The 26,499-nt window shown below is 39.8% G+C and overlaps 2 protein-coding genes across 5 annotated transcripts; one reads left to right on the forward strand and one right to left on the reverse strand.

Annotated features, from left to right (window-relative positions):
* Positions 1-17,426, reverse strand: LOC133617790 (torsin-1A-interacting protein 2). Of its 2 annotated transcripts, XM_061978014.2 has the most exons (8): positions 16,922-17,415; positions 10,723-10,851; positions 10,453-10,638; positions 5,388-5,480; positions 5,201-5,314; positions 4,980-5,096; positions 4,824-4,880; positions 1-1,645 (listed from the first exon to the last, which is right to left on the reverse strand). In XM_061978014.2, the coding sequence occupies exons 1-8, from the start codon at positions 16,995-16,997 to the stop codon at positions 876-878; spliced, it is 1,542 nt and encodes a 513-aa protein (XP_061833998.1). In that variant the 5' UTR covers positions 16,998-17,415; the 3' UTR covers positions 1-875. The 2 variants fall into 2 exon arrangements, with proteins under 2 accessions (XP_061833998.1, XP_061833999.1); XM_061978015.1 differs by lacking the exon at positions 10,723-10,851 and having other exon boundaries at positions 16,922-17,426.
* On the forward strand, positions 17,179-25,673 carry LOC133617791 (torsin-1A-interacting protein 2-like). 3 transcript variants are annotated; one of them, XM_061978017.1, is made up of 7 exons: positions 17,179-17,270; positions 17,672-17,733; positions 18,715-18,804; positions 21,219-21,359; positions 21,442-21,573; positions 23,648-23,785; positions 23,908-25,673. In XM_061978017.1, the coding sequence occupies exons 2-7, from the start codon at positions 17,694-17,696 to the stop codon at positions 24,654-24,656; spliced, it is 1,290 nt and encodes a 429-aa protein (XP_061834001.1). In that variant the 5' UTR covers positions 17,179-17,270; positions 17,672-17,693; the 3' UTR covers positions 24,657-25,673. The 3 variants fall into 3 exon arrangements, with proteins under 3 accessions (XP_061834001.1, XP_061834003.1, XP_061834002.1); XM_061978019.1 differs by having other exon boundaries at positions 17,208-17,270; positions 17,677-17,733; XM_061978018.2 differs by lacking the exon at positions 17,179-17,270 and adding an exon at positions 17,314-17,522.
* The last annotated feature ends 826 nt before the right edge of the window (positions 25,674-26,499 follow it).

A 26,499-nucleotide genomic window follows, 5' to 3' on the forward strand; every position in this document is an offset into this window, starting at 1 on the left:
TTAATAATTCAGTAATCATTTTTTAATCTTGTGAGTCTCAAAGGCAGATTACAGTTAAATTGCAAAATTCAGTGTTTTCCCCAGGACGATGGGAGCTACATGGAATTTGTGTGTCTTATTTGTATAATTGGCCATGACGCATGTGCATGCATGTATATTATGAATGCTGTGGGAGAGACAGCAAAACAAATATGTTTAGAAATACTGTACAAATAAACTTTCTTCTGTCGCTTGTCTGTGTTTCTCTCATGTCACGAGCAAGACGGAGCTGTCTGTGAGTGATGGGGGTTAAGGCACCCGCTGCTCGTTAAGACGAGCGATACGTTAATGTTAAGTCTTTGAAAGCGTCACCCCTTGCCCCCCCCCAAAAAATCACTGATTTTTCTCTATCCACTTTTGTAACACTTTGTAAATATATAGCGGGTTGCCAAAAATAAATGAAAGTTTGGGAAACACTAATAACCTGTGAGATCAAAACGTTCACACAAAAATATTTTAAAATAATTCTGCTCCTGGGGATATTACAAGAATAAAGATCGTGACAAAATTATCAGTAAAATCAAATTCTGTAGACAAGCTGTTGTAGCAACTGCACACACACCTTAAAACCCTGATCTATCAGTCATCTGAGGATTGCATAGAAGAGCACACAAAAGTAAGAAATCAAATGGATGAATGGGTTCAAGCAATGACTTGTCCTTGTGTTATTTAAGAATGACTCTACACCTGAGTGTAAGCAAGTGTCACCTGTTATCAGGTTCTAATCTTTGACCGTTTCAATGTTTGCTTTCATTTTGGTGACATTACCTCAGTGCAATAAATTCACAGTGCAGCAGAACTGGTCGTTTCTTTTGTGGAAATGCCAGCTTAGCTCCTCAGCATCCGTTTTGCTCTACATCCTTCTCGGCCACCACAGGCAAGACCACATGGGAGATGCGACTCCACAGTCCGCCGTACTTATCTGCGTCCATGTCATTGAAGGACGTGTGGTCACCAGAGCCCACCAGCCTGTCCTTAAGATAATCTTGCACTGATTCTTCAACAATTTCAAGCTCCCCCCTGACCTCATCCTGAGGCAGCAGGATGGTAAATAACAGGAAGGCCTCCTTGAATGCGGCGGTTTCGTGGTCGCAGTAGCGGTAAAAAATGAGTGTTGCACCCGGTGGCAGCTCCTCCAGGCGATGCATGACGGCAACCGGTTGGCTTCCTCCAAAAGCTGCCTGCAGCTGCCTGTCGATGTCTAGCTTCACCGCGTCGCTCTCCAGGCCAGCTTTGCTTGCTCCATCTATGTGGAGCACGGAACCCTGGACGGCCGAGGAGAAGGCTGAAGCCAGACTCTTAGCCAAGCAGGACAGTGTCTTTTCAGCCCTGCGCCCGGACGTCAGAATCAGACTCACGGGCTCTGTGGGCTGTGACGCTCGGAGGTGTTTCTCCAAGTGGATCCTGCTCCTGGCCCACAGCTCGGGCCTCTGATTATGGAAGCGAGCCTCCAGGCGGGACAGGTGTTCTGCAAATGTTTCGAGGCTCACTGACCTGGATGGACGCCCCGCACTGCTTTGTGACTTCATCTTGTTCTTGTAAACAAACAGTGCAGCCGAGCTGAGCAGCAGTAGGACAACCAACCAGCAAAAGTACTGAAGAAAGCCTGAAAGAACACAAGTATTTGGACAATGAAAAAGTTTGATATTTTAGTTGTTCTAAGTAATTCCTCTAAGATTCAATTAACAGCAGAGTCCCTTATAGTTGCCATTTGTGCGGTCTACAAAAGTAAACAACTGCCTGGGTCTGTAATTAGCGCTGGCTCAAAGATGACTGACATCTGTGGCTGTACGCAACATCCTAGGTTTTTCATTATTACAGCTTTCCCCTTTATGTAAACGATTGTGGCGCAACGGCAAGATTACTGCCGCCACACCTTGAAAATAAGTTTTTTCCTTTTACATGAAAACACTTTTTTTAACATGAATTTTTTTAAAGCAATATATTGTATGAATGAATATACCAACTATAGTGTATTATTTACATACTACTGGCTATAATAAGTTTGGGAAAAAAGCTCAAATATAAAAACGTTCCTCATTGCTTTATTTTGGAATAATACAAAACAAAAAACTGCTAGGGTCTGTAATTAGCGCTGGCTCAAAGATGACTGACATCTGTGGCTGTAGGCAACATCCTAAGTTTTTCATTATTACAGGTTTTCACCTACATTTAAACGATTGTGGCGCAACGGCAAGATTACTGCCGCCACACCTTCAAAATAAGTTTTTTCCTTTTACATGAAAAACATGTAAGTGATATATTGTATGAATTAATATACAGTTTATAGTCTATAATTTACATACTACTGGCTATAATACAAACCCCGTTTCCATATGAGTTGGGAAATTGTGTTAGATGTAAATATAAACGGATTACAATGATTTGCAAATCCTTTTCAACCCATATTCAATTAAATGCACTACAAAGACAAGATATTGGATGTTCAAACTCAAACTTTATTTTTTTTTGCAAATAATTTTTTTATGAAAAACATGTAAGTGATATATTGTATGAATTAATATACAGTCTATAGTCTATTATTTACATACTATAGGCTATAATAAGTTTGGAAAAAAAGCTCAAACATAAAAACGTTCCTCATTGCTTTATTTTGGAAAAAAATAAAACAAAAAGCCTGCATCGAAATCGCAGGTCAGAAGCACGTCAGCTGGTCGTGCAAGTTGACACTCGGCAAAAGTAAGGAGAGAAAGTTGAAGATAAAGGTATTATAAGACAATGCATTTTTTGTTCAAGCCTAAATATACCCTAAATATTATGACATTACTACCAACAATCACGTCTAACGTTGTGCGCGTTTTCGAACCTCTGTTTGGACATCACTGTGGGGTGTGCACTTGTACCAGTGCGCGTGTGGGTGTTCTCCCACATTCCAAAAATATACATGTTAGGTTGATTGGAGACTGCAAATTGTCCATAGATATTAATGTGAGTGTGAATGATTGTCTGTCTGTGCCTTGCGATTGGCCATGCTAATTTGAGTTTGCTTGTCTACAAGCTGGTCCATTGTACGTTAGCCTTAAGCTAGCAGCATTAGAGCTCAACCTTCATCCTGCATAATTGTATTGCTTTTTTCAGTTTATTCCAAATAATATTATTAACCTAATGTGATTCCTACATGTATGTGCACTTCATGTGTATATATAATGTACTTTCTTTAGTGTGGTTAGCTTTAAAGTGACTTAATTGCAAAAAATATCAACAAAACACCTAAAATTATTTTTTTTAAATCTAACTTAAAGCACTGTTTATATATTTGGAAAACTAAATTACAACATTCAGAGAGGGCAGAATAAAGTGTTATATTTTACAATAAGCATCAACAATTCAAACTGCATTGAACAAAGAGAGCACAGTCTACCAAGTCAAATTCCTTGTGTAAACCTGATTGTGATTCTGCTCATATAAGGAAACATTGTTATTAATAATTTTATTAGTGGTATTATTAATAACACTAGTAGATGTTTTTAAATATACATCAAACATTTGTTTAGCCTTTCTAAAGAAAATATATGCATCATTGCAAATCTAAATTATGAATGTATGATATATGTCATATGTTTGATGATGTCATATTGACCATGCCCCAAGCCACGCCCCCACCGCCACATATATAGTGGCAATCCAGAGGAATCCCTGTATTAATAATAATAATAATGATTTATTAGATTCATTTTAGGCACTTAAAGCACTTTACAGTGAGAAAAACTATGATTCATTCACTCTACATTGAGTTTGAGTATATTTCGAACATGCATACAATTACAACATAATACATCACAGTTTCCAGTTTCTCTTTTCAACATGTTCGAAAAGGAGAAGCTGAGCTTATTTAATCCTACCTCTTTTCCTTTTCTTACCAATTTCTAACGTTTGTTTACTCCCTGTTCTCAATTTATTCACAATATATTCCAAAAATAATAACATCACAAATAAATAAATAATAATCATATGGTGAGATAAATAAGATTATCAATAAATTCAGAATGTTTATCATGGTTCTTCTTATTTGTACTTTGTAAACACTTTGAGTTTGAACAGTTTCTTAAATTGGATCATATTAGTACACTGTTTGAGTTCTTTACTTAATCCATTCCCTAATTTACAAAACCCAAAACCAGTGAAGTTGGCACGTGCCATATATTTTTCCCCCCTGATTATAATAGGTGTGTTACTTCTTCCAGTCGGGACCAATACAATAGTTCAGTCTCAGAGACATTCTGTACCTGCCTGCATTCAGGGCAGGATTACTGCTCTCACTAAAGTTGCTGCTCTTTCTTAATGTTGTGTTTCAACTTCTATGCTACTGTTAGCCATATTTCTTTATTCTTGCTCAGCACTTCCAGGAGGAAGAGGCAGAACGCTGATTGAACGTTAATTTCGTTCTGATGAGCCTGACTTTCGCAACAGTGGACAAGTCACACGTGCACACACACACAGACACAAACAAACACACACAGGATCATGGTCAATAAAGGCGAATTGTTCTGTGCAGAATTATTCCAAACAGCGTTGCTTCCCTACTGTTTACTACAGCGGTATCTTCTAACAGACATTTCTGCCATGTTTGATCGAGGTAATAAATGCTAACAGTTTATCACCGTGATTGAACTCAAATTAATCACGATCATCGATCACGATCAGGAACAAATATACAGTATGTTAATACTAATTTTTTTAAATGTATGCATAATATTTTCAAGCATTTTTAAAGAAAATAGCCTGCATGCCACAGCTTAAAAAGGTGAAGACCTCAGTTTTACCTTTTGATGAATCTCCAGCAGAGGGCTTCCTGGCAACAGCTCTTGTCTTTTTAACTTCTGAGAATAAAAAGAAACAAAACAAAAAATACATTATTAATACTACTATAAATGCCAATATTATTAGCTTTATTAAAGAGATTTGATGGCTTAGTTGACCTTGTTTCTTGTGCTGCTGGACATTTTCTTTCTGAGAGGGAATGTTAGTGGCTCTCTGTCGCACTGTATAAGCTTTCCCAGAGGGTGTATAGCCACTCGGAACGTCCCGGTGGTTGACTGTGGGTAAACGTGAAGATGGAAGAAATTATTTTAAACTTCACGGATACATTTACGCAGTTTGAATGAGGCAAACAATTTAGTAACCAAACTGTGCACCATACCAGCTTTAGCTTCCATCTCCTTCCTGTACTCGGCCATTGTGGTGCTCTTGGGGACATGCACGTCGCTGTCCAAGGGCTTTATGGGCATTGCAGGTGCTGTTGTTGAAGACTTTACTGAAGACACAACAAAAAAAACATCTTCATAATTAGGTCAACCATTAAAATGCAGATGGTGAAAAGGTCACACCTTCTTTGGGTTTCATCAAGTCTTTGTCTGTATTTGCAGGCAAATGGCAGCGATCACCAAGGGATACGTATGGGGACATTGAGTCTCGTTTGCCTGTTTCATATGAACAAAAAACACATCAATAGTTGTTAGTGGCAGTCTATTAGGAAAACCTTGTATCCGTGTAACCTTATATTTTATTTCATAGAATTGTGGCACCTTAAGTTCCACAATGTTACACGTTAAAATTACGAACGTAAACAAAAGACATTCTGCAACACAATTCGCTTTTGCCTTTGTCATTTAAAGGGGAACTGCACTATTATCGACATTTTGCCCATCGTTCACAATCATTATGAGACACAAGAACACATATTCCTTTTTATTTTATTCTAAAGATGGTAAAAAAAAAAACACTTGGAAGATGCAGTTAATGGGAGTCAATGTTGTAGCCCTCAAAGCCCTCTAAAACAACTTCAAAACCCTCCAACGTTTTGTATACACACTGCGTGAATATATATACAGGTAAAAGCCAGTAAATTAGAATATTTTGAAAAACTTGATTTAGTTCAGTAATTGCATTCAAAAGGTGTAACTTGTACATTATATTTATTCATTGCACACAGACTGATGCATTCAAATGTTTATTTCATTTAATTTTGATGATTTGAAGTGGCAACAAATGAAAATCCAAAATTCCGTGTGTCACAAAATTAGAATATTACTTAAGGCTAATACAAAAAAGGGATTTTTAGAAATGTTGGCCAACTGAAAAGTATGAAAATGAAAAATATGAGCATGTACAATACTCAATACTTGGTTGGAGCTCCTTTTGCCTCAATTACTGCGTTAATGCGGCGTGGCATGGAGTCGATGAGTTTCTGGCACTGCTCAGGTGTTATGAGAGCCCAGGTTGCTCTGATAGTGGCCTTCAACTCTTCTGCGTTTTTGGGTCTGGCATTCTGCATCTTCCTTTTCACAATACCCCACAGATTTTCTATGGGGCTAAGGTCAGGGGAGTTGGCGGGCTAATTTAGAACAGAAATACCATGGTCCGTAAACCAGGCACGGGTAGATTTTGCGCTGTGTGCAGGCGCCAAGTCCTGTTGGAACTTGAAATCTCCATCTCCATAGAGCAGGTCAGCAGCAGGAAGCATGAAGTGCTCTAAAACTTGCTGGTAGACGGCTGCGTTGACCCTGGATCTCAGGAAACAGAGTGGACCGACACCAGCAGATGACATGGCACCCCAAACCATCACCCAACCATGCAAATTTTGCATTTCCTTTGGAAATCGAGGTCCCAGAGTCTGGAGGAAGACAGGAGAGGCACAGGATCCACGTTGCCTGAAGTCTAGTGTAAAGTTTCCACCATCAGTGATGGTTTGGGGTGCCATGTCATCTACTGGCTTTTACCTGTATATATATATATATATATATATAAGTTAAAGTACCAATGATTGTCACACACATACTAGGTGTGTCGAAATTATTCTCTGCATTTGACCCATCACCCTTGATCACCCCCTGGGAGGTGAGGGAAGCAGTGGGCAGCAGCGATGGCTGCGCCCGGGAATCATTTTTGGTGATTTAACCCCCAATTCCAACCCTTGATGCTGAGTGCCAAGCAGGGAGGTAATGGGTCCCATTTTTATAGTCTTTGGTATGACTCGGCCGGGGTTTGAACTCACAACCTACCGATCTCAGGGCGGACACTCTAACCATATAATGTAGTAACAGACACATTCATAACAATATGTATTATGTACAACATTTACCGTATTTTGGTAATTTTTATCATTTTCGGAACTACTTCTTTGGGGCATTTATTTCCGTTTCCATAGAAGCGCACTTTCGACTTCTGGCAACAACGTGTGTCCTACTTCCGTGAACAAGCGCGTGTGTGTCTTCTAATCATGGCACACTGTAACAAACAACGAAGACGACTATTTTTGGACAAATAAGGATTCACTTATCTTTTTCAAGCCAAATATATGTGGGATTAACTGCTGCTTCTAGAAGCCAGCACGAAGGAAGAGTGAGTCGTTGAAGCAGACAGAAGAATGAGGTGAAAATCCCTCAAAGCTGCAACATGTGCAATTTGAAGCCATTCTAAATCATGTAAATAATTCAATGTATATACTCTGATGATTAACTTGTGTGATGACTGTATTATAATGATATTATATATTTGTACCATGAATTGATTACGTGGACCCCGACTTAAACAAGTTGAAAAACGTATTCGGGTGTTACCATTTAGTGGTCAATTGTACGGAATATGTACTGAACTGTGCAATCTATTAATAAAAGTTTCAATCAATCAATCAATCATGTTAGTACAACTACAGTACATACGCTATCTGGCTAGCTGTGTCCAAACAAAACATGAAATGTGGGCTAATAGTTTACAGATACCGGTACTGTAATATGATTGTTCATGTTTTTCAGTCAGTACAAATTGGTGTCTTATCGCAGTGGTGTGCATTACAAACTCAAACGCGTTTCGTGTTGACATAGAAGCTAGGTTAGCTCTGTCCATAGTTAGCTTTTATGGCTAATACTGCAGCACGCCGATTTGTTACCACACCAGAAAAAGAGTTCTTCAGTGTTCGCTCTTACAATAACAATGTCGCTACAGCTTGGTGATTTTACAGGCTACCGAACGTAAGTGAAGTATTGACGGTTTTTGAATGCATTTTTAAAGTGATTTAGAGGTAGAATTGATTGCTCCCATTATCTGCATTGCTAGTCATCAAGAAGGAGCCATTTTTTTTACATGTTTGAAAGCAAAAATACAAAACACTTTTGTCTTCTTGTCTTTCATAATGATTGTGAATAGGCAACATGTTTTAAAAAGTGCAGTTACCCTTTAAGTTGAGTGATAGTTTTTTAACAATAACAATTTTCTTTTTGCACTTGTTTGGCAGATACATGTGACATAAAAGTTGCCTGCACAATTCTTAAATGCATCGAACAGCTTCTCTAGGATTTCAAGGTATTTTTTTGTAAATGTTGCAGCCTAAAATGCCTGATTTTGGGTCAGCTTTTTTCAAAAATATTGCAGCAAATTTGTGACGTTGAGGCTTGTGTTTTTTATCAATTTTATTCTTTCTTTGTAACTTTAAACCCAAAAAGCACAGAATTAAACAAATCTAACAAAAATGTGCTTTATTGGCACAAATGTGTGCACAGCTTGAAAACAAATATTGATATGTCAATGTTGCTTACCACACAAAGTAACACTAGATGAAGACGAATACACTTTCTCTAAACCAATTGCCAAATTACTGTGTTGTAAAAACAACACTGTAAGAGTAACTACACTGTGGAGTAAAAAAAAGAAACTGAAAATGAGTGCTCCAGAGAGTGAATAAATTGTCGATAAAAGAGGAAAAGTCACCGTGACAGTTTTTTATATACCTGTATATATTTGTAAAATGGACCATAGTCAGACTATGTGGTCTTTTAATTATGCAACACACTCATCCTCAAGGTCGGTAATACCACACCACCTTAACTGCGCTTAGAGCACAGCTGTTACCTTCAGAAAAAAGATATTCTGTTTTTTTTCCTAGGTTTACATTTTCACACTTACCACTTTTTTGGTTTATTAAGCATTTCTTACATATTCCTTATTTTTCACCTTGATTTTAAGAGGTTATTGTTAAGTGTTCAATGTGATATTAGAATTTAGTTTATATTGATTGAGTGTTGTTCATGGTTGTGTTGACTTTTGCCTCCTTTCTGTTTTGATAGCTAAGGGGATATTAATCAGACAAAGGTTACATTTTGAATACAGATGTTTACATTTAATATGTTTTTCTTGTGGTCATTATTTTTTATCATTACCAACATAAAACACAGTTTTCAGCCATATCGCCAGCCCTATCCACAAGTTGCAGAAAGTTTTACTGTAGCTTTTACGCTTGAAAAGGTATTATCAATCGTAAACTTTTACTTCCAACACATCGCTTTTGATGGGAACACTGGGGAACAGTTAAAACCCTCTACTGTGGCGATCTGTGTTCGTAAATGAAAAGCAATGAGAAATTATACTTTCTAATCCCCAGCTCTGTCAATGTTAAGTAAGGACGTGGGTGTGCTAAATGTTTATATACTACATTACTCAGATGGCATAGCGTGTAGACCAGGCCTGGGCAATTATTTTGACTCGGGGGCTAAATTTAGAGAAAAAAATGTGTCACGGGGCCAGTACGGTATATCTATTTTTAGGAACACTAATACAAAACCTTACAATATTGTCTGATCGAATACTAAAAACGTTATGACAGACCGCCTTAAAAAACAGAATGAAATGTAATATTTTTTTACTGAATGAGACACCCAGAATGTACATGAAAAAAAAGAATGTGGGATTTATAATATTAACTATGAACGATAAAACACTAAATATTGACAACATATGAACGTCACAGCCCCTCTCGATCGACATATTTTACAATCAAGCGAAACGTAACAAAAATGCAACAAACAGCTAAATATGAAAAAAAAACACCTACAATCTGATATATCACTAAGCTTTATAACATTGTAGTAAAAATCTTATTCCGCTTCTGTCCCTGACACCTGCATTTCAGGCTGGCCGCTCTGGAAACACCCTGTGGAAAACGCTCCCCACCCACACTGCTTGGTGCCTTGTCTGAGCTGCTGTGACTTAGATTACCATAGTAACTAGTATATACGGTACCGTAATTCAAAAGCACAGATTCCAACCATTGAAATACTTTGTATAGTTCAAGACTTACAGTAATTTGAAAACATCACTGCACCTCATAATGGCAGCTACAGTTTCCATCTTAAAGAGGTAAAAAAAAATTTGGGGGAATGTCCGGCGGGCCAGATTGAAAAGCTTAACGGGCCGCATGCAGTCCCCGGGCCTTAATTTGCCTAGGTCTGGTGTAGACGGAGGCAGAAAAGGGTCTGAGCTAAGAATAAATATGATAATTGTGCCATTAGAGCCATATAGAGTTGAGATATTTTTACACGTTGCTGTTTCTGCTTTGTCTGCACAAGAAACCAACATAGGTTTTGGTAGGACCGTTGATGTGTCTAAGCACTTACTTACCATGAACTTTTGGCTGATAACGATGATGGGAAATATGCTCTTGCTGCTGAGGATGATTGTAATCTTCCTCTACATCCATTTCCTTGTTTTTGTTCATGTCAAAATCTGATATCTGGACATCCATCTCATCACCACTGTCACCCAAAGTTCGTTCAGCCTCCAGTCGACTCTTCTTGCTGGAGGACTCTGTAAGATAACATTGTTGTAGGTTTTTTCTCGCGATTGTCACCGCATCTAAGAGTGGGTAAGTTAATTGCTGTTGAAGCTCACCTTTATCTTGTATATTATTTTCCACTTGTCTTGACCCATTAACAGTCGTAACAGAAGAAGCAGATAGCTTTCCTATCTCCTTTTTAGACCTCTTTAGTGGACCTCTCGGGGTCGCCTCATAATTAAGAACTATAGAGGGAAACAATTGTAGAAATAGGAGTGGGAATGACAAGATTAAGTGTCTTCAAGCACAATTATCTTCGGAGTCATGAGCATGACAATGAACATATCACAGTTAGCATGATAAAATAAACTATACTAATTGTCCTTGGATCCCAAAGGGATTGCAAAATGCTTGCAAAAAGAAAAACACTTTTTACAGGGAATTGATAAGATTGAAAACAAAAGAAGCAGAAAATAAATATAAAAAAATATAAAAACAAGTTAACTCAAATTATAAGGTCAAATACGAGATATTATAACAAATTACTAGATGATAATAAAAACAATATCAAAGGAATATGGAATTTATTAAACAGTATTATAAGAAACAGTACCTCTTCAAATAACTATCCAAAGTATTTCACGAATTATGGTAAAAGGAAATGATAATATTGAAGATGTGGCTAATGCCTTCAATAAATTCTTTGTAAGTATTGAACCCAAATTGCAGAAAACAAATCCCAGATCCAGGGACAACTAGTAAAATATATGGAGGGATTGTTGGAGAGAAATCCCCATTCTATGTTTTTAAATGCAGTGGGTGAAGAAGAAGTGTTGGATATTGTAAACAAATTTAAGAACAAAATGTCCACTGACTCCAATGACATTAGTATGGCATTGGTGAAAAAGTCCATTACGGGGATATCAAAACCATTAACATACATCTATAATTTTTCATTTCAAACCGGTGCATTTCCAAATGAAATGAAAATAGCTTAAGTTATACCTCTGTTTAAAACTGGGAGCACACACACCACTTCACAAACTATAGGGCAACGACATTAATATATGTTTGATGGAACGTGATTATATGCGTGAGTATGTATGTATATGTACATTATGTGTATATGTATGTTTGTACAGTGAATGTATATGTATGTTTGTACAGTGCATGTATATGTACAGTATGTGTATATGTATGTTTGTACAGTGAATGTATATGTATGTTTGTACAGTGAATGTATATGTACAGTATGTGTATATGTATGTTTGTACAGTAAATGTATATGGACATTATGTGTATATGTATGTTTGAACAGTGAATGTATATTTACAGTATGTGTGATACGGCTACTCTTGCGTTCAAAAAGTTCGAAAAAAATAAAAATAAAGTAATGCAGAGTAGTCTTGAGGAGGAGGTGTTTGACTCACTAAATTCCTTAATAAGCATTCGCGGAGATATGTCGAGATTCCAAATGATCATAATTTATTTTCACAAACAAAACATATTCTCCGTGGTTGACTTTCAAAATAATCAAAATAAGTTATTTAGCGTGGCTTCAATATAATTTAGCGTGGCTTCCAAATAGTTTAGCGTGGCTTCCAAATAATTTAGCGGTAAACAAACTGTTTCACTCCTCACTCCTTCAACATGAATGACAGACAAAGGGCACCCAGCTGTCCTGTCTTCTTAATTATAGGAGGAGGAAGTGGCTCACCAGTAGGAGCATGAGCAGCTGAAAACAATCAGTCAATCACAATGAAATCTAAAACATCCAATAATTCATCAACATCATCATTGACATTATTTGATTTCATTGTCAAAACAATTAATAAATAAATAATATAGATAGGCTCCAACATCCCGGCCCCTAATTGTGTGCTTTAGCAAAACAATTACAATAATAATAATATTCAAAGGAGCCATAATAGAACAATACAATCCAAACAATTATGTTCTTCAAATTCAAAGTTAATGAAGTTACTTGAGTTACTCGTCAAGTCTCTTCAAAGTCCATAGTTTTATCTGAAGCGGTCATCGAGTCATCGAGGCTGGAGAACCGAATCCCCCCTCAGTCCATCAAGCTGCTTCCATTAGAAGGCAGAGTTCATCTATTGGTCGTTGAACCGTGTTGGTCTTGGTTTTAACCAAAACACTTCTCACAAAGCCTTTGGCATCTGGAAATGTATTTACTTGTTCCATGGTCTTAGGTCTTGTCCTTGGTAGAGTCCTTGATTTTCTTATTTTTCTCCTTTTCGACTGTTCCGTGCATGTCTTTGCCATCTCCTTTGCCGCTGTATGGGAATGTGTAAGGATCAGCCTCTAAGGGCATTGGCTCTTTGTCAAAAGGTAAGCTTCCCCTTCGACCGTACAGGTCTCTGATTTCCTCCGTTTTGTCACGTTTGTCTCCATAGTCCTTCTTGACCTTTTCTTTATCTTTGTCATGGCCTTTTTTGGAAGAAGAAGAGGAGGAATGCCGATGTCTTTCTTTCTCTCTGAACTTATCCTGAGGTGTGACTTTGTCTTTATCCCGGAAAGGCAGTGGCAGAGGATCGTGACCATCTTTAAGAAACATTGAACTTGAGGCGATCTCCATAGAACAGTTATCTTCAACTGACATCTCATTTTTCTCCTCAAATATTTTCTCAGAGAAATCCTGGTTATATTGTCTGATGAGGAGGTCCTTCAGCTCAAATACTGAGAATATGTTAGTTGACACTGCAGTGGGCCCAGCATGTTCTGTAGCACTGCAACTGAGTGGTCCAGTTACCACCCATCCCAGTATGGTTTGGACTGCATATGGTCCATTCTTTTGACTGTTTATTATATTCCACGGCTCCATTGCTTGAGGAACATCAGTCCCAATAAGAAGTTCAACATCTGCCTCAATTTCTTTTAAGTCGATCCCACCAAGATATGGCCACCTCTTCAAGTCAGCCTTTGTGATGATGTTTTTCTTTGAGACCGGTATCTTGCTCTGTGTATACACTTTCGGCAGGTCCAGATATGTGAACCCTTTCGAGTCTCCAACCTCCAGTCCTCTAACCTCATAGGTCTTTGCAGGCTTTTCCTGTCCCATTGTTCGCAAAATAATTTCTGTTTTGCGTCCTTTCACCTTTAGTTGGTTCATTAGATTCTCCGTGCAAAATGTTGCCGTGCTGCCTGGATCGAGGAAGACATAGGTCTGAACATACCTGTTCCCTTTTCCCGCCTTAACTCTGACTGGCAAGATTGCAAGTGCACAGTCTTTCCCGGCCCCGGTTGCATCACCGGCTGAAACAAGAGCAATGCTTATAGGGGTTTCTTCTGTGTCAGCAGTGGGCTTTGCTTGATTTTCCTGACTTGGGCCTTTTTCACTTGAAATATGAAGTACAGTAGGATGTTTCATTTTGCAAACATGACACATTAATCTTCTTTTGCAATTTTTGCTTAGATGACCTTTTAGTAGACAACCGAAACAATATCCATGCCTTCTTAAAAATTCAACCTTGTTGTCATGTGACTGTGTTTTGAATTGTGAGCAGTCAATCAGAGCATGTTTGCCATGACAATATCCACATAAAGGGATGATACCACTGGGTGTGGTTTGAGCAGGTTGTTGTGAACAGATGATTGCTTTACAGTGCATGCTGCTGGCTCTGTATTCACAGCTACTGAAGTAGCAAAGCTGCTTCTTCTTTGGCTGATTGGTTTTAGTCCACTTGTGCTTCTAGGAAGAGGCCTTTTCGTTGTTATTTGGTCCTGAATGTCTCCAAACAACGGATCCAAAAGCATCTTGGCATGCTTTTCCACAAAATCCACAAAGTTGTGAAATCTGATTCTCCTGCCGGTTCTCTGTTGTGTCTCATAAGCTGTGCTTCGCCACCTTTCTCTGAGTTTGTAGGGTAGTTTGGATGTAATTAGCCTTAGGTTCGATGGGATATCAAGTTCCTCCAAATACTGTAAGTCTTGCATTACATTACAGCATCCTCTCAAATACAGTGCATATGCATGCAGCATTTTCCCATCCTCAGCTTTAATCGCTGTCCAATTCAAGGCTTTTTTCAAGTAAGCTCCTGAAATTTTCATTTCATTTCCAAAATGTTCTTTTAAGAGGCGCCTTGCTTCATTATAGCCCCTACTGGCTTCCATGTGCAAACAGCTGCGAACCAAGTCTCTTGGCAAACCAGAGGTAAACTGCTCAAGGTAGTAGAGTCGGTCTTGATTATTCTCAGTCTTGTCTTCAATCAAGTGTTCAAATGCATGGATAAAAGACTGATATGCCAGTGGGTTACCATCAAACACCGAAATCTCTCTTGCTGGTAGTAGAGACAGTTTTTGCTGTGAGACAATGAGTTTTGCGATGTCACTTTGTCTTTTAATAACCATTTCCAAGTTATCATGAGCAGCATTAATAACCGCATTATCTTGTGCAGAGTGATTTATTATTTGAGTCCGATTTACACTCTGGGTCTTGTGTCCTTCAGTTGCATTTTTGTTTTGAGGTTTATTTAGATCTTTTGATGTGTTGGTGTTCCTTTTAAGTAGAGGTCTGTGGAGACTTAAGATGGTTTGGTGAAGTGGGGTCTTGGGTATTGCACCGAACTCTATAAAGTCCACGTTGCTCTCCATAGTTTCTGTATCATGGTGAGAATCATAATACTCAGTCATGCCATCACCTGGAGGTTCCTGAGCCACATCATGGCTTTCATGAATTAAATCACTTTGAAGGATTTCAATTTTAGCAGTTGCTGCGAGGTCTGCTTCCAACTCCATTTGCTCCATCTTTGCTTTAAGCTTTGTTTCCTCCAGTTGCAAGGTGTGTTTTTCCTTCAGTGCAGCAGCTCGAGCCATTGTAGCAGCTTGTTCCGCTTTGGCCTTTTTTAATTCTGAGGATACTGAGGAACATCTGGAGGCTTTTGATCCAGTGGCAGACTTTGATTTGTGAGATACATTTGATATGCTGTCCAGTGGTCCAACTTTTGATTGTGCAATTTCTTTTTTCCATGTTTCAACATCTTTCATGAAATAATTCAAATTTATTATTCTGGTTTCATACCAGTCATAATAATCATTTTCCTTTTCCTCTTCTGAAAATAATTATTGCACAAGGTTGTGAGCATTTTTAAATTCATTCACAGCTCCTTTAAACACTTCAAATTCATCATTGACTTTATCAGCATTTCTAACATCAGTCATCAAAGTCTTTATTTAATTTAGCCTCCTCGTGCACGCGCCCAGTCTGCCTCTACGCGAAGCAATGCGCGTTCTCAGCATGTCCTCGTGTTCAGCTGCCGTCTCAGGTGTGCCAGACATCATTCCAGATAAACACACAGCTCAATTTAATGTCCACTTATTTCATTCTTAAATGTCCTTCCAACATCCTGTTTTATTGCATTTCACATCCACATTCTGCAAATGTCCTTTCCATAGCGTTGGAATGATTCCATACAGCGCAGCGCGCGTTCATTCATTAATGACGTCATCAGCTGATTTTACTCACGGCCCGCCGACTGCTTGCTGTCATCGGCGCAGAGCGATCGTGGTTTGTCTTTTGGGTCTTCAGTGAAGTTTGTTTACTTGATACGGCTACTCTTGCGTTCAAAAAAATAAAAATAAAGTAATGCAGAGTAGTCTTGAGGAGGAGGTGTTTGACTCACTAAATTCTTTAATAAGCACTCGCGGAGATATGTCGAGATTCCAAATGATCATAATTTATTTTCACAAACAAAACATATTCTCCGTGGTTGACTTTCAAAAGAGCTTATTTAGCGTGGCTTCAATATAATTTAGCGTGGCTTCCAAATAGTTTAGCGTGGCTTCCAAATAATTTAGCGGTAAACAAACTGTTTCACTCCTCACTCCTTCAACATGAATGACAGACAAAGGGCACCCAGCTGTCCTGTCTTCTTAATTATAGGAGGAGGAAGTGGCTCACCAGTAGGAGCATGAGCAACTGAAAACAATCAGTCAATCACAATGAAATCTAAAACATCCAATAATTCATCAACATCATCATTGACATTATTTGATTTCATTGTCAAAACAATTAATAAATAAATAATATAGATAGGCTCCAACAATGTGTATATGTATGTTTGTACAGTGAATGTATATGTACAGTATATGTATGTTTGTACGGTGAATGTGCGTGTGGAAGTACGAACTTTGAGTGTGTATGTATGTACTGTATTTGTGTATGTATGTGGGAGCGTAGGTACCTATGTGTGCATGTATGAATAACTGTGTGTATTTGTATGTACAGTATATTTGACTCCCGGTGTGTGCCATCTGCTTTTTAAAGCTAACATCAATTCAAATGTATCTTGTCCTTACTTTTTCCCGTCGACTGTTGTCGCGTCGTTCTTCTCGAAGGCCGTTCGACCGCGTCTCCGGAAGAGTGCGTAGCCATTTTAGTAGCGTTTTGAATGGGCTAGATGATGGCAACACAAATATACATTTAACAAGCACTCCTAAATGTGCCAAGAATGAGGAAGCGCGTAGAGATATAACGAAGCGGGAGTTTCGCACTTTCGCAACGCGGAAGGGAAGGCGCGGTGCTTTCTTTTTTACTGTCCACCGGAAACAAAGACTGCGTTGAAAAGTTCCGGTAGGAAATCGGCCAGCTCATTGGAAGGAGCGCTGCTGTTGGGGTTGGCCGTACTTCCCTGTGATGTGATCGAGCGTGAGTTTGCTTGTTTATTTTCGTCACCATCACACACATACATCTATAGATACATTCATTAGCTCGAATACTTTTTTTAGTGTACATTACGGCGCTGCTTACTGTCGGCTAGCACATTTGGCTAGCTTGGCCTCCAGCCAAGCGTTTTGTTTTCTTCTTTACGATCCAGTTTGTGTATACAATGCGAGATAATTATATGCCGCGCTTTTTTCTTGTTTGCACACTTTTGAAATAAGCATTTGGCACAACAAGGTGTGGTACATTATCGTTGTCATAACTAAGCATAATCATTTTGGACTCTGAACACTCAGAGCAGCAGTTATCTTGAGTAGATAAACGTGCAATTTGCTAAGTTACTTATTACAATATTACTGTATATGAGTTTGTACATTTTTACCCAGAAAAGGAAGCTGCCAAACAGCAATGGAGGACAGGACTGGCGACCACGGACATGACACAGCTGGTACGGCAAAATAAAGATATCATAAACGTTATAGGTAGATGCTAATGTACGGAGCCCCGAAAGGGATTGATTGATTGAGACTTTTATTAGTAGATTGCACAATACAGTAAATATTCCGTACAATTGACCACTAAATGGTAACACCCGAATAAGTTTTTCAACTTGTTTAAGTCGGGGTCCACGTTAATCAATTCATGGTACACATATATACTATCATCATAATACAGCCATCACACAAGTTAATCATCAGAGTATATACATTGAATTATTTACAATCCGGGGGGTGGGATGTGGAGGGGGTTGGGGCAGGGGGGGTTAGGTTTGGTTGCTATCAGCACTTAAGTCATCAACAAATGTATCATCTGAGAAATGGACACTGAAACAGTGTAGGTCTGACTTCGTAGAATATGTACAGCGATCGGTGAACATAGTGAGCTTAGAAAGCATAAGAACAAGTATATACATTTGATTATTTACAATCCGGGGAGGTGGGATGTGGTGGGTGGAGGGTGTTAGTCTAGGGTTGTAGTTGCCTGGAGGTGTACTTTTAGTGTGGTTTTGAAGGAGGATTGAGATGCCCTTTCTTTTACACCTGTTGGGAGTGCATTCCATATTGATGTGGCATAGAAGGAGAATGAGTTAAGACATGGATGTTTTTGCGAGATCTCGCAAAAGTTTTTTTTCCCTATGTCAGTGAACCGGAAGTAAAACAGACACAGCGATGGAGGAGCGGGAGCATGCCCATCATCTGTGCCTTGTTGTGGGACCATAATACGATTTGATGTCTTTATATGTTAGGCCATTACCGGTACTAAAATAGAAATCAATAAACTTCTCCCACGGATGATGGGTTGGCTCCTCCGTCGCTTTGTCTGTTTTACTTCCGGTTCACTGACATAGAAAAAAACAACTTTTTTTCCCCTCCATGTCCCTTTTGGGCCTCCGTACTAATGTGACATGTTTTATAAACGGTCTGTTCAGGCGCAGTGGAAGAGGAGGATCAGTCTACAAATGAGTCTCCATGTGAAGGTCTGAACAATGTAACGATTACAGGACAACACCCCTGTGGAGGTAAAAGTGCGTTGCAATAATAGTCAAAACCAAATTGTATATACACTATATTGCCAAAAGTATTTGGCCACCTGCCTTGACTCACATATGAACTTGAAGTGCCATCCCATTCCTAACCCATAGGGTTCAATATGATGTCGGTCAAACCTTTTGCAGCTATTACAGCTTCAACTGTTCTGGGAAGGCTGTCCACAAGGTTGCGGAGTGTGTTCATAGGAATTTTTCGACCGTTCTTCCAAAAGCGCATTGGTGAAGTCACACACTGATGTTGGTCGAGAAGGCCTGGCTCTCAGTCTCCGTTCTAAGTCATCCCAAAGGTGTTCTATCCGGTTCAGGTCAGGACTCTGTCCAGGCCAGTCAAGTTCATCCACACCAGACTCTATCATCCATGTCTTTATGGACCTTGCTTTGTGCACTGGTGCACAGTCATGTTGGAAGAGGAAGGGGCCCGCCCCAAACTGTTCCCACAAGGTTGTGAGCATGGAATTGTCCAAAATGTTTTGGTATCCTGGAGCATTCAAAGTTCCTTTCACTGGAACTAAGGGGTCAAGCCCAACTCCTGAAAAACAACCCCACACCATAATTCCTCCTCCACCAAATTTCATACTCTGCACAATGCAGTCTGAAATGCAGCGTTCTACTGGCAACCTCCAAACCCAGACTCGTCCATCAGATTGCCAGATGGAAAAGCGTGAATTCATCACTCCAGAGAACGCGTCTCCACTGCTCTAGAGTCCAGTGGCGACGTGCTTTACACCACTGCATCCCACGCTTTGCATTGGAGTTGGTGATGTATAGCTTAGATACAGCTGCTCGGCCATGGAAACCCATTCCATGAATCTCTCTGCGTACTGTACGTTGGCTAATTGGATGGTCACATTAAGTTTGGAGCTCTGTAGCAACTGACTGTGCAGAAAGTCGGTGACCTCTTTGCACTATGCGCTTCAGCATCCGCTGACCCCTCTCTGTCAGTTCACGTGGCCTACCACTTGGTGGCTGAGTTGCTGTTGTTCCCAAACTTTTCCATTTTCTTACAATAAAGCCGACAGTTGACTTTGGAATATTTAGGAGCGAGGAAATTTCTCGACTGGATTTGTTGCACGGGTGGCATCCTATGACAGTTCCATGCTGGAAATCACTGAGCTCCTGCGAGCTGCGCATTCTTTCACAAATGTTTGTAGAAACAGTCTCCATGCCTAAGTGCTTGATTTTATACACCTGTGTCCGGGCCAAGTGATTAGGACACCTGATTCTGATCATTTGGATGGGTGGCCAGATACTTTTGGCAATATAGTATAGCTGTATAGAAGCAAACCATTGATGAGTTCATTGCAAAGTACAGTAGGGCAAACGTAACACGCATGAGTTTCACACCAACAGTCATGATAAGGATACATTACTTTGCTACTTTTTTTAAATAAATCTATAGGTGTAAGTAATTAATATCTCTTAGTAAAAGTGCAGCACGGTGGATAGGGGTTAGTGCATGTGCCTCACAATACGAAGGTTCAATCCCCGGACTCGGTGTCTTTCTGTGTAGAGTTTGCATGTTCTCCCTGTGAATGCGTGGGCTTCCTACCACCTCCAAAGACATGCACCTGGGGATAGGTTGATTGGCAACACTAAATTGGCCTTAGTGTGTGAATGTGAATGTTGTCTGTCTATCTGTGTTGGCCCTGCGATGAGGTGGCGACTTGTCCAGGGTGTACCCCGCCTTCCGCCCAAATGCAGCCGAGATAGGCTCCAGCACCCCCCGCGACCCCAAAAAGGGACAAGCGGTAGAAAATGGATGGATGGATAGTAAAAGTGCCATTCCAATGTAATGTGCATTTATAAAAACAAAGAATAAAGGCCATAAAACAATATTTGTTTATTTTAAATATTTCCCCTAAAAGATGGATTAAGGCTAAAAAAATGTTTTATTTTATAACTCAATTAGTCAAACGAATTAATTTTTAAAAGCTGCAGCCCGAATCAACATGCATTATCACAATATAATGATAGTATTAAAAGCGCTATTGTTATATTATAATTGTCTATATCGGGCAACCCTAGACTTTACTTGTGCAATATCACCGCCATGCACTTGCTGAGACTACATTCTTTTAGCACTGAAATGAAGCACAGATAGCTTGTTGTTTTTTTTGGTCTGGGTGCTATCGCTTATAATTGCACTGGTGCCAATTATGGAACCGGGTGTCGGTGCCCACCCCTTGTCATAATACTGCTAATGCAGCTATTGACATATTATGGAGTTAATAAACAACATCAGGAGGTTGCCTACAACCACAGATGTTCATTTGTTTTGACCCAGCACTAATTAGAGAACTTTGCGGGCGGACTTGGCAGCTATAAGAGACAGCATCTATGTCATTTAGCTTTTGGCCCACTGTGTTTATATGTATATGCTGCAGATGGTGTTCAGGCTGAGGAGAGGTCTGTGCACAATGTGGAGAAGAGCGCCGCTTCCCCTGACCGCGGAACAGATGACGGTGAAGACAGCAGAGGGGAGCAGAGAAATGAAGAACCAGCAGTAGAAGCAAAGGAGTTTGTGCGTGAGTGTTCCTCGTCTCCATGACGATATCACTGTAATTAGGTTAATTGACTGTGATTAATGTGGGACCCTTTTTTTTGTAGCCGAAGAGGAGCAACCAAGGGATGAGGAAGCGCCAGAAGACACCACAGCAGTAACGGGGGGCGACACAAACCATGATCAGGTAGATGGTCCCACAGCAGGGCATCCAGAAGACACAAACGATGATGGAAAGGGTAAGAGAGACAGACTGCAATGTTCTTTAGCGGGGATTCTCAAACTGGTACGTGTACCACTGGTGATACACAGGCTCAATGTAGTGGTACGGCAAAGGATTACTTGATTAAAGTACAGTGTAGGTTTGTACGGTATACCGGTATTAGTATAGTACCGCTGTACTAATTAATCATATTCGGTACGATACCGTCTCTGAAATGTACCGGACCCCACCCCCCCGCGCCCGCATCAAAGTCACGTCGTGTCATTGCTGGTTTACGAGCAGACGAGCATGTTCGGCGGCACACAATCACGGAGTACTTACAAGCAGACACAGTGTTTCATGACAGCACGTCCGAAAAGGAGTAGGAAGAAGCAGAGCTTATTTAATCCTACTTATTTTCATATCATAGCAACTGTATCCCAATACCTTGTTCTCTGTAACAGAACAGTGAATACATAATTAATATACCATAGTAAGTAAACATATATTAAATACATAAATAAACATTATCTCAAAAAAAAGGTTCAAGATGTTCATCATAATTGTTGTTCTTTGTACTTTTTGAACAGTCTCTTAAACTGGATCATATTGGTGCTTTGTTTGGTTTCTTTACTTCATCCATTCGAAAGGGACGCATTTTGGCTTAAAAACTAACGATAAAGGTGAAGTTATAACACTGAAACGCCCTCAGGAAGAGGTGCTTTAAGACATGGCTAGCTAGCTAGCGGCAATCTGCAGTGTTTTAGCTACTTCTAAATCACTAATCCTCGCCTCCATGGTGACAAACAAAGTACGTTTCTTACAAGTATCATTCCTGCATGACAACGAATAGCAAAACATGCTTCACTACACACCGTAGCTCACCGGCATCAAAATGTAAACAAACGCCATTGGTGGATCTACACCTGACATCCACTGTAATGATATCAAGTACAAGCTCGATCTAGTCGATACTACTATGATTACGTCGATATTTTTTGGCATCACAAGTTCACAACATCTTCTTTCGTTTTTTAAAAATGTATATTATGTTTATAAACTCAGGAAATATGTCCCTGGACACCTGAGGACTTTGTATGATCCTGTAACTACTTGGTATCGGATTGATACCCAAATTTGTGGTATCCAAAACTAATGTAAAGTATCAAACAACAGAAGAATAAGTGATTATTACATTTTAACTGAAGTGTAGACAGAACATGTTACAAGGGAAAGTAAGCAGATATTAACAGTAAATGAACATGTAGATTCATAATTCATTTTCTACCACTTGTCCTTAATAATGTTGACAAAATAATAGGTAGATAAATGACACAATATGTTACTGCATATGTCAGCAGACTGATTAGGAGCCTTTGTTTGTTTACTTACTACTGAAAGACAAGTTGTCTAGTATGTATTTTATTTGAGGACAAACCTGCAATAAGAAACATATGTTTAATGTACCGTAGGATTTTTTGTTAAAATAAAGCCAATAATGCAATTTTTTTTTTGGTCCCCTTTATTTAGAAAAGTACCGAAATAATTTTAGTATTGGTACCAAAATATTAGTATCGTTACAACACTAGTACAGTGTTTTATTTTCTTATATTCAAACTGTGTGTAATGTTACAGTATCCAAAAATATTAAATAGACATGTTAAATAAAACCTCTGCCTTGTTTTTAATGAATACTTAGGCCCACTGCGCTATTGTATTATGGTACTATTGGGGCGGTATAGCTCGGTTGGTAGAGTGGCCGTGACAGCAACTTGAGTGTTCCAGGTTCGATCCCCGCTTCCGCCATCCTAGTCACTGCCGTTGTGTCCTTGGGCAAGACACTTTACCCACCTGCTCCCAGTGCCACCCACACTGGTTTAAATGTAATTTAGATATTGGGTTTCACTATGTAAAAGCGCTTTGAGTCATTAGAGAAAAGCGCTGTATAAATTTACTTCACTTATTATAATAGTGATCGTTATGATGGTACTTGGAGAGACCAGTTTTCTCTGAGGTGGTACTTGGTGAAAAAAGTTTGAGAACCACTGTTCTACGGTATATGTAAATATGAACCTGCTAGTATTGTTTATGTTCCTCCCCTCGTTAATCAGATCTTGCACAAAGTCTGAACACGGGTTCGAGTTGTGAGGATAAGGAGCCCTTGGACGACCTGAGGAGTAAAGTGGAGACCATTGGTCCGACCACTCAGGAAACCGATTTCGCAAGAGAAGTCACAGCCAGTCCTGGAAGTATGTATCTTATAATTGATGTGATTCACTTTGCCCAGTTGAAAATAAAGAAAGCTGTAGAGCAGCGTTAGTGCGGACACAATGGCGGGAGGAGTAACGCATATTTTCTTCTGTGCCTACAGGGAGAAGTTACCTGATAGCTTTTGTCACGGTGGTACTCCTCGCCATCCTGGCACAGCATCTCCTCCAGCCTGAGCCTCCGCCCCCGAGCAGCGTTTCGCCGGTCGACATCTTTCTCAGGGAAATGGACAAAGTCATGACTCGCTTTCCTCACCAGCGTCCAGAGCTGTGGAGACGTAGCAGGATCCACCTGAAGAGGCACATCCTGACGGCTCAGCCCAGCGAGCCGGTCAGCCTGATCCTGACGGCGGGCGTCTCAGACAGAAAGACGCTGCGCTGCCTGGCCAGCGACCTGGCGTCCGCCGTATCCACCGCCATCAATGCCACCGTCCTCCACATAGACGGCGCCAACGTCGGAGAAGATCGCTACAAGGTGAAGGAGGACATCGACCTGCAGCTTCAGCGAGCTTTCGAGGGAGACAAACCTGTGGCGGTCATCCACCGCTTTGAGCAGCTGCCGCCGAGCGCCACGCTCATTTTCTATCGCTACTGCGACCATGAGAATGCGGCGTACAAGAAGACGTTTTTCATCTTCACCGTCTTGCTGGAGGATGAGATTCCCGTCAAGGCTTCTCTGAGAAACGTGGAGGAGATGGTGGACGACCACCTTCAGAGGAAGTTCCTCTCCCATGACCTCTCCGTGGCCTTCGACAGGATGGACCTGGACAAGTACGGTGGACTGTGGAGCCGAATTTCTCACCTCATCCTCCCTGTGGCTGCAGAGGAGAGGACAGAGCAGGAAGACTGCTAGCTGACGCTAAGTTGTTTTCTCCCGGGTGACTCATCTTGATGTTGGTAGCGGCCACTTTGACAGCTTTGCTGCTTCACGGCAGGACCTTCAAGACAAATATGACACCTGTGACGCTACTGCTAACCTTCACAATGAACAAAAATGTCAGCCGACATTGAAAAAAATGGGGGCACTTTATTCTTTAATCGATTAAGGAGAGCATTTATGAGCTGGAGGTTCACTCACTTGAGTGCAGACCTCCGCCAATCCTAATTTACTACATCAGTAGAGTGTCTCTGCAAAAGCCTGAATGATTCACTGTCACATGAAGGTTTTACAAGATGCACGCAAAATTAGGGATGCAACGATTAACCGGGTTTACTATTATAAACGTCCATTTAAAGGTAGGGGTTGCTTCCTGTGTGTGTTGAAGAAACTATAGGCATGTAAGTTAATATAGCAAGTGTAGAACACTAACAACATCAGGATGTTTACAGAGCATTTTTTACTTGTATTTAATTGCAAGACCAAGATACTTTTAGTTCATTTATAATTTTGTACTGCTATATTATTTTATACGGTAATAAATAACATTGAAATCTCTCAGGAATGTCTGATTTGATACATTTTTGGTTGTAAAAATAATCACTGCATGATAATCGTGAAACAATGATAAATACATTGACTATAATTACACCATCAATCTCTGTAATCGTTGCATCCCTACTCCATAACAGGATTACTTTTAATAATTCAGAAACACAATTGTATTTTAAATCTTTTTTACCAGTTACATGTATATATTTTTTGTCTTCTTTCATAATTCTGCTAAATACCAAACAGGAAAAAAACATCCTTGGTAACAAGCAAGCAAGCAAAAAAAGATTGATTCCAGGGTTCACAAGGTGTCTGTTTATAGATTGTGTATGGTATGAAAAACAAATTGTATAATCAACTGATTTGTAATTTAAGTAGGGATTGTTTTACGGTAAATAATGACCTCAAATTAAAACCTTTGGGTTTTGTTTTTTTTGAGTACTTTTTACTCTTTTTATGCCTCATTGAGTTGCCATTTCTATGCAAAACAATACAAATAAAAGTTACAAATAGGATTGCCAGTATTTGTTTCTGACATGTATACCAACTTTCTGTACTCTACGCATAAATATTATTATTCTGCGTTAATATTTCTACAATGTGACTGTGGCACTGTGCCTTAGCCGACCTTCCTATATCTTCACAAAATGGTATTTACATACAACAGAAAGCCAAATACTTGTAATAATATTAATGTGCTTTTCGCTCGGTGGCTTTGTGGTTGGAGAGTCCTCCCTGAGATCGGTAGGTCGTGAGTTCAGCCCCCGGCCGAGTCATAGCAAAGACTATAAAAATGGGACCCATTACCTCCCTGCTTGACACTCATCATCAAGGGTTTGAATTGGGGGTTAAATCATCAAAAAAAAAATTCCCGGCATTAAGGGTTGGAATTGGGGGTTAAAACATTAAAAATGATTCCCAGGCGTGGCCACAGCTGCTGCTCACTGCTCCCCGGGGGTGAACAAGGGTGATGTCAAATGCAGAGAATAATTTCACCACACCTAGTGTGTGTGACAATAACTAACTTTGCATCATCAAATAACGTTTACTATTGCAGTACAAGCCTGTACCACCAGAGGGCAGCATTAACATAGTTCTATAAAGCTCCAATACAATGGATTCTTTAAGAGATTAATAAGACAATGTGTTTATTATTGTGGTCTGCAGAGCTGTGGAACTGCAATGCATTCGACTGAAGACTGTTTCTAATATTTTGCATTTGGTTGCCATTATTTAAATGTGCTGATTTATTGTTGAGAGTTGAACT

The sequence above is a fragment of the Nerophis lumbriciformis genome, linkage group LG18 (genome assembly GCF_033978685.3).
Source record: "Nerophis lumbriciformis linkage group LG18, RoL_Nlum_v2.1, whole genome shotgun sequence".
Classification (NCBI taxonomy): Eukaryota; Metazoa; Chordata; class Actinopteri; order Syngnathiformes; family Syngnathidae; genus Nerophis; species Nerophis lumbriciformis.

What these genes read in the sequence shown, in the direction of transcription:
- LOC133617791 (XM_061978017.1), top strand. Translation starts at nt 17,694, where the DNA reads ATGGAGGACAGGACTGGCGACCACGGACATGACACAGCTG. An exon ending in CCACGGACATGACACAGCTG is followed by an intron (nt 17,734 to 18,714) that starts GTACGGCAAAAT and finishes CGGTCTGTTCAG; the next exon opens with GCGCAGTGGAAGAGGAGGAT. An exon ending in AGGACAACACCCCTGTGGAG is followed by an intron (nt 18,805 to 21,218) that starts GTAAAAGTGCGT and finishes TATATGCTGCAG; the next exon opens with ATGGTGTTCAGGCTGAGGAG.
- LOC133617790 (XM_061978014.2), bottom strand. Translation starts at nt 16,997, where the DNA reads ATGGCTACGCACTCTTCCGGAGACGCGGTCGAACGGCCTTCGAGAAGA. An exon ending in TTATCAGCCAAAAGTTCATG is followed by an intron (nt 5,481 to 10,452) that starts GTAAGTAAGTGC and finishes CATATGAAACAG; the next exon opens with GCAAACGAGACTCAATGTCC. An exon ending in CCAGCAGCACAAGAAACAAG is followed by an intron (nt 4,881 to 4,979) that starts GTCAACTAAGCC and finishes TTTTATTCTCAG; the next exon opens with AAGTTAAAAAGACAAGAGCT.